Genomic DNA, 15,608 nt, shown 5'->3' on the forward strand with positions numbered 1-15,608 from the left:
TGTTGGCTTTCTCGTCTGAAAGACCATCAGCTCTGCTGGTCCCAGGCTCAGACTGGGCTCAGCTTTCCTGGGTCTCTAGTTTGCTGGCTGTAGATCTTGGGATTTCTCAGCCTGCATAATTAAGTCAATTCCTTATAATAAACCTCTCTGTCTCTCGATATGTGTATGTACACACACACACACACGCATATACACATTCTATATCTGTATCTCTGGAGAATCCTGCCTAATACAAAGACCAACCCTTGGGCTCCTAGGCACGAGATGCTGCATATTTGGGTGTGGAAGCCCAGCTGCCAGGGCCCAGATATCTAAATATCTAGAACAATTGTCCAATTTGGTCTAAAAGTCCCCTTCCCAAGGCCCTAACAGGAGGCCTGGTGGTATAGGGACCTGGCTGGCCAAATGAGCACAGCCAAGTAGTAGAAACCTTGGCTTGCTTGCTTTCTCTCCCCCTTCCTCCTTCATTCTTCTTCTTCTTCTAACTAAAACTGTTCCCCAAGTACTCAGGAAGAAATACCCTCCAGCACCCCAACGTAAACATCAATGCTCGCTGAGTCCACTAGATGGGGGTAGTGACACACTGGAAAGGGCGAAAATGCAACCCCAGGAGGGAAGGTGGGGAGGCAGGGGAGGCATTGGTCTGGAATCTTTGCTGAGGTCCCCAAGCTGGACAAATGCTTCCTGCCTCTGCCTTGCATGACTTCTAGCCAACGGTGTTAAACTCAATCCTCAGGTTGCCAAGCACTTTAAGTCAGTTGTCACTAGCAACTCTGGATTTCAAAGTCCTCAAACCACATTATTCCCTCGTGAGTCACCAGGCAGAGTGGGCAACCACAGACTGACGTCAGCCACTGCCCTGAGGCCCAGGTGCTCCTGGCAGGGGCACCTCCCCGTTACAACTGTGAGCTCGCCTGGAGAGCGAGAGCACCTGACAGCACCTCCCCTCAGGGAATCGAAACATCGATGCACCCCAGCAGGGCAGTCACATGACGAGGGAAAGAACCAGGACAGGAAGCTAGGAAGAAGGCAGAGAGGCGAAAAGGAACTGGCGAAGACACTTTTTCTCTTCAGCAAGCAGCTCTATTCGGCCACAAGTTCTCAACCCTGAGCCACCACCCTGGCCCCGTGCTGTGTCCCACCTTGCATCTTCCCGCACCTGCTCACAGCGGGGTGACAGCCCAGTGCCCCAGGGGGGTCTCTGAGCCCTGTTACCAGGAGAGACCTGACGGCAGAGACGGGAAGCCAGAGTCTTCTTGCTCTCCCTGTTGGCCTCCGTTCAGGTCCCAGAATACCCCCTCTCCCCTCCACCAGGACCAGATCTTGCCCTGTATGTCCAAGATGGCTGTCCCTCGCCTGCCACCTTTCCTAGGACCACAAAGCGACACACCAGAATGCAGGCTGGGGGGGGCCTGGACCTGACCCACACTCTCCGCATCCCTTCTACCTCTCACCTGCCCCCACCATCCCTTCCCAAACTTTCACTGCCTGGCAGCCGGCTGAGCTCTGCCTCCATTGCCATGGCAACAATGTGGCTTTCCCCAAGTGGGAAGCTGGTTGCCAAGGCCCTTGTTGCCAAAGGCTATAACAGCCACCCCGGTGTGAGAAGAGGGGGGTAAGAGCTCAGCAGAGGGGTGGAGGGTGGCCAAGGAGGCTGGAAAGAAAGGAAGCAGGGGGTTCTTGAGAAACAGTGGAGTCCAGGTAGCACTCCCTGGCTGCAGGGGGGCGGGGCGCTGGGCGCTGTAGGAGAGGAACAAGTGTCTTACAGCATCTCAGTGATGGCTTCTTGGGGGTATTAGAGGGAAGAAAGGAGACCCCCACAAAACACACCTGGATAAGCCCTCTACCCAGCAGGACCAGGCACTCCAAGCCCTACCCCCACCCCCACCCCCCGCAGTGGAGGCAAAGCTTTGCTTCTCCCCAACTTCAGAACCACAGCCCCAGGAATTTCTGCCTGGCTCGCTCATGTCTCAGATGCATGTGCACAAGCTAGGCCCAGAGAGAGCCAGTCCCTGTGGCCAGGAACAGCATTAATTACAAGGATGGCAAACCTCTACTCATTTCTACCCCCCTGGTTTGTCTCAGAGAACAGACTTATTAGTCCTTGTAAAATGCTTGTCTTTGGAACGCAGTTCCCATCTGTTGACAAGAATTGAGGTGGACACCATGAGAGCTCATTCCTTCCCAGAGGAGGGCTGGACGGGGGTCCCTGGCCCTCGGGAATGCTGCAGACGCAGCTCACGCCACCCCACAGCAGCACCGAGGCCAGCCTTAGTGTGCTGGGGGTGCTGGGCTGGCATCTGTACCTTTCCAGCCACAGGTCACACATGCAGCCACGGCCCAGCCGGGGCCCAGAGAGAACAGCCTGTTCCCTCCCCGAGGCCCTGTCCTGCCAGGGTGCTGAAAGAGGAGGTGAGGGTTACCAGCACGCAGGGGAACAGATGGCTGGGAGAGGAGGCAGGGGGAGCAGCAGGTGGGGTGGGAGGGGAGCTGGTCTGAGAGGGGCCAGGACTGGAAGGAGCTGACGAGGGCACCCGAAACAGACAAATTTCCCCAGTCCTGCGATGTCCCTCCACCCCGGGGAGCCTCCCAAGCAGAGCCTGGCCCATGACACCCATGCCCATCGACCCCCTCCCCCAAAGCCCCCTCTTCCCAAACCCAGAAGGAAAAGCAGGTGTACCTACCCCAGGTGCCAGCCCCTCAGGTGGGGTAGGGGAGATGCTGTCCCCGCCGCCCTGGCTGCGGGCGCTGAGCTGGGGTGACATGGTGGGCGACTCGTCGATGTACGGCATGGTCTCTGAGCCCTCCGGGGGTCCCTTCTGCTCCTCATTCCCCTCGCCGTCGTAGTCGTCTGCCCCGTAGCTGAAGTCTGAGACAAGGAACAAGAAAGGCCACTGAGAGTCCTCCACGAGGGCTGCCAGGGACTGGTAGCGCAGTGGGCGCCGGCGGCGGCCCCCGGCTGCCATGCTCCTGGCCGCAGCATCCACGGCCTGGCCCAGGCGGGGGCTGCGCAGGGGGCCGGGGCTTCGTGCGGGGCCGGGGAGCGCCAGCAGTTCACGGCTGCTGGGAGCCAGGGAGGAGCGGTTTCTCTGCTGCCACCCGCTTAATAGCACGTCAGTTGCGTATTCGAGCTGTTGTTTCCTTTGCCTCCTGCCTAATTCCAAGTCTAAAAATTAACAGTGGGAGCAGGAGGCAGGACGCTTCCAACTCTCCTCTCTGAGTCACCATTTTGCTTTTTATAGGGAATAAGGAGGTGGGGGCGGGCCAAGCGATGTCACTTCCTGAGCCCCTCCTCCTGGGCTACCATTTATACCCCGAGCTGGATCCCTGGGCGAGGGAGGCAGAGCAGGTTTCAGGGTAGGGGGTTGAGGAACAGCACCCGAGGGAGCCCTGAGCCCTCCCAACAAAGCCTCATGCAGGACGGGGCCCAAAGCTGGCAGAGCGTGGGCGAGAAGGAGGCACCGAGGCCTGGCAGGGACACGATTGAACAGACTCCTCAAAAGCCAGCACTTACATCTATAATTCCAGTGCAGGCTTCCCTTGGAGAAGGAGGAAGAAAAGGCTGTAGGGAAGTCGAGCTGCTGTTATCCCCTCCGGCTGCCAGCGCCACTCAGGCCCTGGCGCCCACGCAGATACCCTGCCCCTTCCCTGGGACAGAAGGGCAGCACCTCAAAAAGGCCGCTGGTCAAACCCCACCAGTGGAGTCTCTCCTGCCACAGGCTGAGGGGCCCTCCCGGCCCCTCCCCACCCCAGCCCCTGGCTGGGCCTGACCCATCATCATCCACTCAGATGTTACTTCTTCCAGGATGTCCTCCCTGGCGTCCCAGCTCAGAACTCCTGCATCCCACACGGCCTCCTAGTGCCCCCGTTGATCCTGCCCATTTGTCCCTTAGCCCCTGGGGTCAGGAATTGGGTGTCTCGGTCACCACTGGGTGCCCACAGGCTGACCCGCAGCAGGACCTCGGGGAGTGGGTGTGGAGGGAATGAATGAGCAGAGGAATGCACTGCCCCTGTCAGGTCTGAGGCTTGAGCCAAATTCTCCGCTGGGGCCTGGCTCCTCCTCCTCTGTCACAACACACCAGCCTCCAGGCAGACGGCAGCCTGAGAATGGTGTCAACAGGTCACCAGGGCGCCTGGCCACAGCCACACTCGGTGCAATCTGGCCCTTTGGCAGCTGAGAGCTTCCCTCAGCCTCGCTGCACCTGCTCCCGCAGACTTCCTCTCCAGTTCGTGCTGACAGCCCGTTAAGCAGTCGGGGACGTGGCTACTCCTTTTTCCCAGGACAGGCACACACGTGGAGAACCACAGAATCTAGTGACCCAGGCATTGAGCTGTGTGCGTGCTGTGTGCCTGGGAGACAGGGTCCCCTGCCCCAGAGGATGCGGCGCCTACGTCTGAGGCCGGGAGTGAGACAGGGGGTGAGCCGACTCTGCTATTTCCAGGGACTGGAAGAAGAAAGAGGAGCCACAGCATCCAGTCTGCCCAAGTCTGGCACTGGGACGGAGCCTGGTTGTTTCCTGAGACTTGCTCACTTTGGAAAATCACAAGGAGGAAATGAAACAGCATGTTAACCTGCCATCTCTCCCCCAGGAGCCAGCCTCCTGGCTGCCGTTTCTCCCAGAGTCAAGGCCCAGAGTGTCAGCTGTGGCGGTCCCTAGTTCAGAGCCCAGCAGGCCACGCAGACTCTCCTGTACACTGACCGATTCCCAGGGGGGCACAGGACCAGATCCCTCACTCCTGAGACCTTTCCCAAGGGCAGAGGTGGAAGGCACAACAGGGAAGGTGGCGTGGCTCGCCTCCACCGCAGGGCCTGGAGCTGGCCGGGTCCCAGCAGGGCAGGAAGGTCTCTGCCAGCCCCGGTCCCGGTGTGCACGACCCGCCTCATCAGAGTGGCGGCTGCAGACCGGCGTCTCCTGTTCCTCTCAGCTGAGCCACATCTGTGAGGCTGTTCCTACCAACCCGGACTGGCAGACAGGTCACTGAGTCTCAGAGACATTTACACAGAGAGGATCTGAACCCAGGTCTGTCACCGGGTGCCAACACTTTCCCTCTGAATATCACTAACCTTCCAGAGAAATCTTCTACAGCCCTTCTCGCCTGGGGAGGCTGACCACGGAGGAGAGGGAAGGGTCGCTGAGAGAGAGGTGCTGGCCACAGGACAGGGAGGCTCGGGAGTGGAGGAAAGGGCCCACAGAACTCTCTGCATGTGTTCCTAGACACTTTCCCTTCCACCCCACCCTTCGTAAGACCCTGTCAGCCCAGGAAGTCAGAGACCCAGGAGACCCCTACCAGGCAAAGGGATGTGGAAAAGACTGAGAAACCAGCCCTCAGAGAGGAAGGAACCCTGGGGACATGGGAGGATGGGAATCTGCTAAGCACGGGCTTCGGTTGGTGAAAGACCCCAGACAGGAATGCTGAGTGGACTGTGGCTTGGCCACCAGGTCTTGAAAGGAAGGAGGGCAGAGGAGGCTGCTGACAGCCAATATCTACTTCCCCTCCTTGTAACACAAGCCTCATTATATGTAGAGTGGCCGTGTACCCAGTGGCCAGCTAAAAGACTACTTTTCTTAGTGGTGTGGGCCATATGAGAAGTTCTGGCCAATGAGATGTGTGGAACTTTGAGAAATGCTGCTAAAAGAGATTGTTTTAGCTGAAAGGTATGTTTGGTTTGTTTGTTTTTGGCCCTCTTCATGCTTCTTCTTTCTGTTGTCAGTTTGGTTTGGAAAGTAGATGGAATGGCTGGAGCTCCAGCAACCATATTAAACCATGAGGTGATAGACACCACTACTAGAGACAGCTGAACAGAAAGCTGGGAGCCTTGGCCATACCACCCCAGGACCACCTGCCTCTGTCTGGACTTCTTTTACATGAGAAAAAAAAATCCTGTTATTTAAACCACTCTTATGTAGTTGTTGTTGATTTTTTTTAAATCCTCACCTGAGCACTTTTTTTTCATTGGTTTTAGAGAGAAAGGAAGGGAGAAGGAGAAACACTGATGCAAGAGAGAAGCATCCACTAGTTGCCTCCTGTACACACCCAGACCAGGGATCATACTGTCCGGACCAGGGATCAAACCCACAACCTAGGTATGTGCCCTGACTGAGAATCGAACCTGAAACCTTTTGGCCATGGGACGATGCTCCAACCAACTGAGCCACACAGGCCAGGGCCACTGTTATTTAGTTTTTTTATGTTATATGCCGTCAACCTTAAGTGTTACTGATCCAGATGGTTTTCCTTGACATTCTGCCTGGGTGCTTTTCCCACTGCCCTCGCCGTTCCTTCAAAGTCTCTTTGGTGGAACCCTCTGTCCTTGCCCACCCTTTCAAGTTGGTACTCGTTAGATGTCCTTACAGCAGAACGCTGCTCAGCAACAAAGAGAGACAAACCGAGGGCTCTCACACTCAGTGAGAGGAGCCAGACACAAAGGGGCATATCCTACATGGTTCCACTTACATGACATTCTCAGACAGACAGAAATAATCTATGGTGGAAAAAAACATAAAAATAGCGGTTGCCTCTGGGAGTGGGGTGGGAGCAGGAGTTGACTGTAATAAGGGGCACAGGGGACTTCTGGGGCGATGGGAATGTTCTGTACCTTGACACGGACTTGGGGTGCACAGGGGGATTCGCTTTTCGAATAGTACACGTAAGGTCTGCGCATCTCACGGGCTGCTGAGCTCCAGCTACCGACACGCAGCCTTCGTGCTGGAGTGAAGTGCTGCGATGTCAGCGACTTACTCTGAAGCACGTAAAAAATAAGATGGGCTGATGATGTTCAGAGGAACGGATAGATGTGTGATACAGCAAGTATAGAAAAACGATAATTACAGACTCTAGATGATGGGTATGTGGGTGTTCACCGTACAATTCTTTAAACTTTTCTGCGTGTTTGAAATTTTTTATAATAAAATGGTGGGAAAAAATTGGTGTTCTCCAGGCTTCTGCCACCTCTCCCTTTGTTCCCTCTCCCAAATCTCGTTTACGTTCCAGGGCGAGGTCTGGGCTGCAGACCTGTCTCTCTGATTGTTTCCTGAACATCTCCGCCTCCTGGGCCAGCTTGCTCAGGCCGGAAACCCAGGAGTCATTTCACACTCCCCCTCTTCCTGCTCCTCACCTCCCACACCCTGAACTATCCCCGCTCCCCGTCCTGCCCCAGACCCTCACCGACTCTCATGAGGACAATTCCGACACCCTCTCCCTTGTTCAAAATTTAACAGTTCCTCATTCACTTCAAGGTTCAACCCAAACTCCTCAGTGTGAAGCCCTGCACGGTCACCTGACTCTGCCTTTTTGGGGTCATATTCTGCTGCCCTGTACTATCAGACATTTTCTAGGTCCTTGTAGTGGGTTGAATAGTAGTCCCCAAATGTATATGTACGAATCCTAACCTCGGTACCTGTGAATGTCACTTTACTTGGGAAAAGACCTTTGCAGATATATTAAGGTATGCATCTCAAGGTGAGATTATTCTCGATTAACCGAGTGGGTCCTAAATCTGATGATGTGTCCTTAGAGGGAACAGAAGGGGAGGAAAGGCAGACACAGAAGGAGGCTGTGTGAAGATGGAGGCAGTGGCTCGAGTTGTGCGTGGAGTCTCCAGGCCCTGGAAGATGCAAGCAAGAACTCTGCCCCTGAGCCTTGGCTGGGAGTGTGACCCTGCCAACACCATGGCTTTACTCTGGCCTCCAAACTGAGAAAATAAATTCGTGCTGCTTTAGGCCACCAAGTTTGTGATCCCTTTTTTTTTTTATGGCAGCACTATGAAATTAATAGAGTCCCCAAACACACAACACTATTTCCTACCTCTGGAGCTTTGCACATGCTGTTCCTACATTTGTACACCCTCTTCACCCCTGTCCACCCAGTGAAATCCAATCAGCCTACAATCCAGCTCAGCTGCATCCTTCTCCTGGGAACCCCCTATCTCCTGAATATACACAAAGCACTTTTGCAAATCAATGAGAAAAAGATAAATACCTCAACTTTCTAAATGAGTTAGAGAAATGAACAGAAAATTAAAAAAAGAACTACAAGCACCCAAATGCAAATTTCTATTTTTTGCAATTTTTCTATCAAATTATCAAGGATTAAAAAAAAATACCCAGAGTTGTCGGGAACAGGCACTCTCAGAAACTCTTGGAGGGCACGTATAACTGCCACAACTTTTCTGGAGCCAATTTGGCAACTGGTATCAAAGCTTTAACAGTTGGTACAGCTTGACCTGGCTGGGTGGCTAGAGCATCACCACACTACGCCAAGGTTGTGAGTTTGATCCTCGGTCAGGGCACATATAGAATCAGCCAATGAGTGCACAACTAAATGGAACAATGAACTAATGTTTCTCTCTCTCTCTCTCAATAAATAAATTTTTTTTTTTACTGTTGGTACAGCTTCTAACCCAGCACAATCCAAGACTGTGTCCTAAGGAATTAATTCTAAATGTGCATAAAAATAAAGTTAAAAGATTATTCATCACAGGGCTGTTCATGATTGTGAAATATTAAAAACCACCTAAATGATTAATTACAGGGAATTGGTTGAGTAAATTATAGTGTAACTCCAAGATGTACGACTATGTAGCCATTAAAAATGATATGATGTACATCATCTTATTAAGTGAAAAAGGAAATTAATAATAGTAGTACAGTATGACATTATGTTTGAAAGAAATAAAAATGTCCATACGTGCACAGAATAAAGCCTGCAATGCAACAACACAAAACAACTATAAAACACTCAGCCCTGACTGTGTGGCTTAGCGGGTTGGGCATCTAGCTGCAAAGCGAAAGGTCGCTTGTTTGATTCCCCGTCAGGGTACATGCCTGGGTTACAGGCCAGGTTAACTGGTTGGGGATGTCCAAGAAGCAACCGATCGATGTTTCTATCTCACATTGATGTTTCTTTCCCTTTCTCTCTCCCTTCTGCTCTCTCTAAAAATAAATAAATAAAATCTTTTTTTTTTAAGGCATTCAGATTCTAGGAAGTTGAGAGAAATTAATACATGCTCTTTTCCCTCTCGGACACTAGCAGACACTGCTTTTCTCCTACTCAATACCCATCTTCCCTCCTTCCCTGCTTACTTTACCCGGGCTTTCATTGAGGTGGCAATGGACCTGGTCCCAGGTAAGATACCCACTGTCTCCGCCTCTCTTACAATCAGGAGAGGCTATTTGACACAGTTCTGATGGATGAGACCAAGTGAAGTAGAATGGGACCTTTTGCTTTGCTAGTTAAAAAAAAGACTTCTCGCCGTGAACTCAGATAGGATGACCGGAGCTGCAGTGGCCACATTGCTGCCATGAAGAAATGACTGAGAAAGAACAGAGACATTTCCCTGATGCTGGCAGGGGCTGAGCCACACTACAAACAGCTGGCTTCTTTTTTTGCTAAGTGGGCAATAATAGCTCTTACATGACGGCTTTTCTGCCACTCAAAACGAACGCATTTCCATGTGATACCCTTACAGCCCAGGAGAGAAAGGCAGTCTAACAAGCAATAAACACCCTAATGCTATGAGAGAAGCAGCTGATGGGCAAGGCAGAGATGGGGAGGCAGGCAACAGTGTGGGTGAGGGGACGGCTGGGAGGGCTTGAGTGACACTTGAAGGGAGCTTTGCAACTGTGGTTTAGAGCAAGGATGCTGGGCACACGGCTTAGGCCCCACCACTTTCTGACCTCTCTGTGCTCAGAAGGGTGCCTGGCGCAGGGCAGCCTCTTACAGACGGACGGTGAGTGATGACACCAACGAACGTGAAAGAGGGTGACGGAGAGACGAGAGACTTCGAGCACTCAGGGCTCCTGCGAAGACAACCCGGCAACGTGCACAAGGCACTTAGCACACAGTACGAACCCGATACATCTCAGCTGCTGTTATTAATATTATTAATTGCATCTTGAAAGATGCGTGGGTGCTTGCCAGGCAGATGGGGGACATGAGCAGAGTTCTAGGCAACGAGGAGGCTTGGCAAAGGCACAAAGTGTGAAGCAGCAGGGCCCCTTAAGAGGGCTATAAATAGGCCAGCATGGCTAGAACACTGAGTGAGCATGAGGAGGAGGAGGAGAGAGTGCCGGGGAAGTGGGCACACCGAGGGCCTCCCGAGCCGGTCTAAGAGTCAGACAGGACCCAGTGGGGACCACTGATCTGGGCCACACCTGCAAAATATCTTGTCGGCTGCCAAATATCTCTAACTTTAGATAATTCCTCCTGAAGCTCATCTCCCTCTGTCGAGCTGCAATGCAGGCAGACCCCGTGACCTCCAGATCTCCCAGAGTCACCAGATTGGGACCACGTGTGGACACAGGTGGACCTGTTCCAAGCCTGTAATGGATGGCGCTCGTGCCAGACGACAGGTCATGAGCCAACCAGTGACAGGCCAGGGTGACAAGCTCTTTTGAGCCATGTGAAGAGCTGGCCTGTGGAGGGTGGGTTCAGACCCAAATGATCGGCCCTCATCTCCACCATCGTAAGCTCTGGTGGGCCCAAAGGGGAGGCACACGGATGTCGAGCTGTTTACAGCCTTCCCCAAGACTGTCCGGCACCAGTGACCGAAGGGCACAGCCAGAGTACATCCTGGTACCCCCAGCCCTCCCCCAACAGATGCTGAGGGCCATTTGGGGGATCCTTCCAATCTCTTCTGGGACACTCTTAAGAACCTGTGAGTGCAGGATAAAGTTCTGGGCATGGAATGCCCTGCCCTCCTGACAGGGGTGGTGCAAAGGATAGCATTAGGTGATAAACTTATTTTCTGCTCTAGAACTGGCCATGGCAGTGAGGAAGGGGAGCCTTGGGAGAATAGCCGAGGGACACCCACGCGTGACCACCATTCTCACAGGCGAAGCATTAAAAGTCTTTGGAGAACATAAAAATTCTCTGTATGCCACACACTGCATCGGGGGTGGCAGAGCAACCGGGCACAGACTCCACTCCTGCCCCCAGGACCTCCCCGCGTGGCCTCACGCATGCCCACTGCCCTTCCTGACCGCCCAAGCACTGGGCTGTGCCCTGCCTCAACTCACCCTCAGAACCCCTGTGCCGGACGAACCTCACAAACATCACGCTGAGCAAAAGGAACCAAAAGCATGAGCTGCAGAACTGCAGTTGTGTGACGTTCGAGAACAGACACAACAAATGGCAGTGGCTCCCTGGGGGTGGGGGGGCGGGGTGGGAGGCAGTGAATGCTGACTGGGGAGGGGTATCGGGGAACTTTCTGGAACGCTGGAGACATTCTGGATCTTGATCTGGGTGGCGGAGAGACAAGGAGGCCTGTGTAAAAGTTCATTAAGCTATAAGCTTCACTTTGATGAACTTGAAAAACTTTAACAAAAAAACGTAAAACCAAGTAAGCACTACCATTACAAGGAAGCAGAGGCGTGGGGGGTTACGGCACTCGCCCGAGGTCTAACAGGTGCGTGGGACACCGGACCAAGCACAGCTACTCTGGCTCCAGACCTGAAGCGGCGTTAACTCGGGGCTCGTACCAACAGAACGGACCACACAGGCGGGTTGTCCTAGGAGAGAAGCGGCCGTGCGGGTCTGGAGGAGGAAGAGCCCCCTGGCAGAGGGAGTGGGCCCCCTGGGCGGGCCTCGGAGCGGAGGGAGGAAGAGTCCAGCCCCAGAGAGGGGCCGTTCTGCACCCACGTGGGGCCCCGCTGAGCCCTTTCGTGTGGCCGGCTGGCTGGCTCTGAGTCTATCTTTGATTTCTTCCTCCTGAGATAATGATGCCCCTGTCGCAGGCTGGTTGTGAGATAACGTTAAGTAATGTCATGTAGCTTAAACACCCCGGGCAGCCTCTGGCAGAACAGTGCTCGACAGAGGCCACGCTGAAGGAGCAAGGGAGGGACACCTTCAGCTACGTCCCCTCAGTGAGGACCAGCATCTTCCCCATGGACAAGCCACCTCCCCCTCCACACCCTCAGCTCCAGGACGGATGGGAGAGGAAGTGGGGAGCGAGGACAGCATGGCGCGCACAGGCTTCCAGAGAGACTCAGGTTCCAATCCCAGTATCACCACTTGCCCTGTGACTTTGACAAGCTACTTAACCTTCCAGAGGCTCGGTTTCCCCATCTATAAAATGGGGCTAACACATAAGGACTATACCTTATGAGTTGTTTGTTTGTTTTGTGGGTTTGCAAAGAGAACATATACACAATGGAAGGCACCTGGCTCAGGGCCAGCGCTAATTACCAGTGGCTCTTTTCATCATTACCACCCTGGTCCTCTACCAGAGCAGTAAGTGCCCCCAGGGATCTCCTAGTCCTTGAAAACAAAAAACAAAACTAGGGCTTTAGACACAGACGACTGGGCCAGGCCCCCGCAGGCCTCCGTCCCTCAGCAAATCAGCGGTTCACTGGTCGGCCTGCATTCACTAGGCGCCTGAAATAGCTCCAAACTTAAACTTGAAGATGCCGGTTCCAACCTTTGCTGCACTCTGGAATCAATCCCCTGGGGCGTGTGGGAGCTACTGGGGTCTGGTTCTTAACCCTGAGATCCGCATCGCATCCGTGTGGGGTGGCAGGGGCAGCAGGGCTGCTGAAAGCTCCCTGGGTGACACCAAGGTACGCTGTAAAGCTAAAAACCACCAGTTTATGACAAGCACCCTGAGGTCGAATGGAACTAAACTCTGCAACAGCCGGGGAAGCCCCTCAGCCGCACTACATGAGAGGCACAGCAGAGGTTTCTTGCAAGAGGCTTGGTTTGAATTAAGTCTCGAGGACTTGAAGGTTTGCCTAGGAGAGGGCAAACAGGTGGGCAGAAAGGGCTTTACTTTGAGGTAAACCTGGGCAGGCAGGGAGGGCAGCCCCTGTCCCATTCACGCTGGGCCCTCAGCCTCGGCCTACAGCAGGCGCCTGGGCCACAGGATGGCCTCTCCTGTTCCTGAGACCTTCCCGTAGGCCCGGAACAAGGAAATGAGCCCGGCAAAGGGACAACTGGGAGACAGGGCAGCGATGACGCGGCTGCTCATTCCTAGAAGTGAGGACGCAGACACGCGAAGCTGGAGCGCTGGGTCCTGGCTCCGCCCCCGCTGCTGGGAACTGACTCAGGGCCCCCAGCCGTGGTGCTGCTCAGCCTCCTTTGTTGCCATGGACACGCGACCGCCACTCCACCTCCAGGCTCCCTCGGGGGAGGAAGGCAGAGACCGTGGCCTCCGGGAAAAGCCCGGGCTCCAAAGTCTGAGACAAAGAAATCCTAGGTCTTGGATATCTGCGTCAGGGACAGAATCAGTGAGAGGACGGGCGCCTGCCAGTGGGCCCGGGGCTGAGAAGGGAGAGGGGCTGCGCCAGGGTCCAAGCTCAGAGGGGGATCAGGAACGCTATTATCTGCACCGTGTTGTACAGCTTCCCCCAAGCCCACACCTGGGATCTCATTTCATCCTCTCAACCCAGGGAGGATGTCAGAGTAGAAATTACTCCCCCACTTTACACAGGGGGAAACTGAGGCTCAAAACTGTCCTGGGTCCTGTCCATGGCCACCTGGCTAATAAACAACTGGGCCGCAACTCACAGCCTGCCCTTTCAACCAGGTGCACCGCTTCTGGTACTTTGACATCATCTCCCACCCCGGCAAGAGGGGCCTAAAATTTCTAATTGTTCTGTAGGAAAAGTAGTTGCATGCCCACCAAGTATATAGGAATACTGGCGCAAAGGGAAGTTTACTTCATGTGTAAATAAGCAACAGTCAGTTATTCCACAAACATCTCCTCATCACATTATGTGCTAGACAGAGTGACAGGAACAGAACCCAAGCAAGACTCGGCACCCCCAGCTCCGCTGCCAGGAGCCCACCAGCCAGGCAACAGAACACAGTAAGCTGAGCCCTGGATCCGCGGTCGGGTGGATCCGAGTTCCACGGATTTCCTTCTGGCCACTCATTTTCTGGGAGTCTCATGGTACATGGGGTGACACAGCTGCCCTGCCCCTTCCACAGGGCTGCTCCAAAGAGGAAGGAGAGAGACCAGACGAGAATATTCCATAAACAGTAGAGCATTCCACCAAGCAGACAAAAAAAAAATCCTCTACAAAGTCAATTCATCTGGACTTCAGCATATTCTGGCTTCCCCACTAGGTGGCAGGAGTCTGGAGAGCAAGGACTGCATCTTCTATTTCCATTACCCAGCACTCAGGACAGGATTCACCACAGCGGATGCTCCAGCACTGCCCCGCCCGCTGATGCAGGGCCTGGGATACTCTTCCTGGTCTCTCCCCATATCAACCAATCCAATCAATCATTTAGAAGATTACTCTGACAAATCCTAGGGAGCTCCAACCCTTGTTAAGAGTTAAAAGCTTTACTATAATTCAGAATGGAGGGGCAGATAAAGTGTTTCCCAGATCAGGTCAAGTTAAAGGAGTTCACCATCACCAAGCCCTCATTATATGAAATGTTAAAGGGACTTATCTAAGAAAAAAAAGATTAAAAATATGAACAGTAAAATGACAACAAACTCACAACTATCAACAACTGCACCTAAAAAAAAAAAAAACTAAGCAAACAACTATAACAACTAGAACAGGAACAGAATCACAGAAATGCAGATCACAGGGAGGGTTATCAGTGGGGAGAGGAGGGGGGAGAGAATGGGGGAAAAGGTACAGGGACTAAGAAGCATAAATGGCAGGTACAAAACAGACAGGGGGAGATTAAGAATGGTATAGGAAATGGAGAAGCCAAAGAACTTACATGTACAACCCATGGACATGAACTAAGGGGGGAATGCTGGTGGGAGTGTGCAGGGGAATAAAGGGGGGAAATGGGACAACTGTAATAGCATAATCAATAAAATGTATTTAAAAAAATATATATATATAATATTAAAGAAAGAGTTAAAAGTGTTGACTTGTCTCTCCTTCCCCTCTGAACCATCATGAATTGATAACAAGTAGTGACCCTGCACTGACTTGATTTAAGGTTCAGCTCTCCCTCCCCTCCCGGACACGCTGATGAAAAATGCGTGGTGAGGGGGAAGCAGCCAGGAGGCGATGAGGAGGGAGAATCAAAGGACCGTTATGACAATGACCTTCAAATCCAATCCCACTTATCACCTGCCTGGGATGGATGGCCTCCTCAGAGCCCCCTTCTATATATGGTTTCATGAGTCCTTAGGGTATTTATGAAAAATTAAATGACTCTCAATCTAGTGCTGAGAAGTAGGAAGGGGCAGTTCAGAGAACAGATAAGTAATGCAAGGTCCAGGGAGGTCAGTAAGGCACTCAAAGCTGCCTTGCGTGCTGGTAGTAGCCAGGATCAGAATCTGTGACCTTTGCCTTCCACCCCAGGGGCTCCCTTCAATCCCAGAGCCAAGTGGCTCCAGGCTCGCACCCCACTCTGCAAAAGTCAGCCAGGACATTCCCAGCTTGCACCCGCTTGCACAGCCTCACACGTACACCCACAGAAACACCCTGTGTCTCTCTGCCACGGCTCTCAGGAGGCCAGACTTGATGATATTCAACTCAAGCTGCTTGCTGGCTCTCCGCACAGAGCCTCTCTGGACCTTAAAAATAATTCTTCTATTGAACACAGCCATTAGAGGGCACCTCAAAATTGATGTCTTTCTCCCCTCCAGAGTATCAGTGGTTTGGCCTGTTCTGGCTTCTGCCACCCACTGTGAG

General features: G+C 53.1%; 1 protein-coding gene across 4 annotated transcripts in view; it reads right to left on the minus strand.

Annotated features, from left to right (window-relative positions):
• ABR (ABR activator of RhoGEF and GTPase) overlaps positions 1-15,608 on the minus strand; it is a 172,800-nt gene that overhangs the window by 90,262 nt on the left and 66,930 nt on the right. For all 4 annotated transcript variants that reach the window (XM_028519029.2, XM_028519030.2, XM_028519033.2 and 1 more), the window contains exon 2: positions 2,685-2,869. In XM_028519029.2, coding sequence (XP_028374830.2) covers positions 2,685-2,869 — 185 coding nt within the window. The remainder of the gene's footprint in view (positions 1-2,684; positions 2,870-15,608) is intronic.

Source organism: Phyllostomus discolor, chromosome 8 (genome assembly GCF_004126475.2).
Source record: "Phyllostomus discolor isolate MPI-MPIP mPhyDis1 chromosome 8, mPhyDis1.pri.v3, whole genome shotgun sequence".
NCBI lineage: Eukaryota > Metazoa > Chordata > Mammalia > Chiroptera > Phyllostomidae > Phyllostomus > Phyllostomus discolor.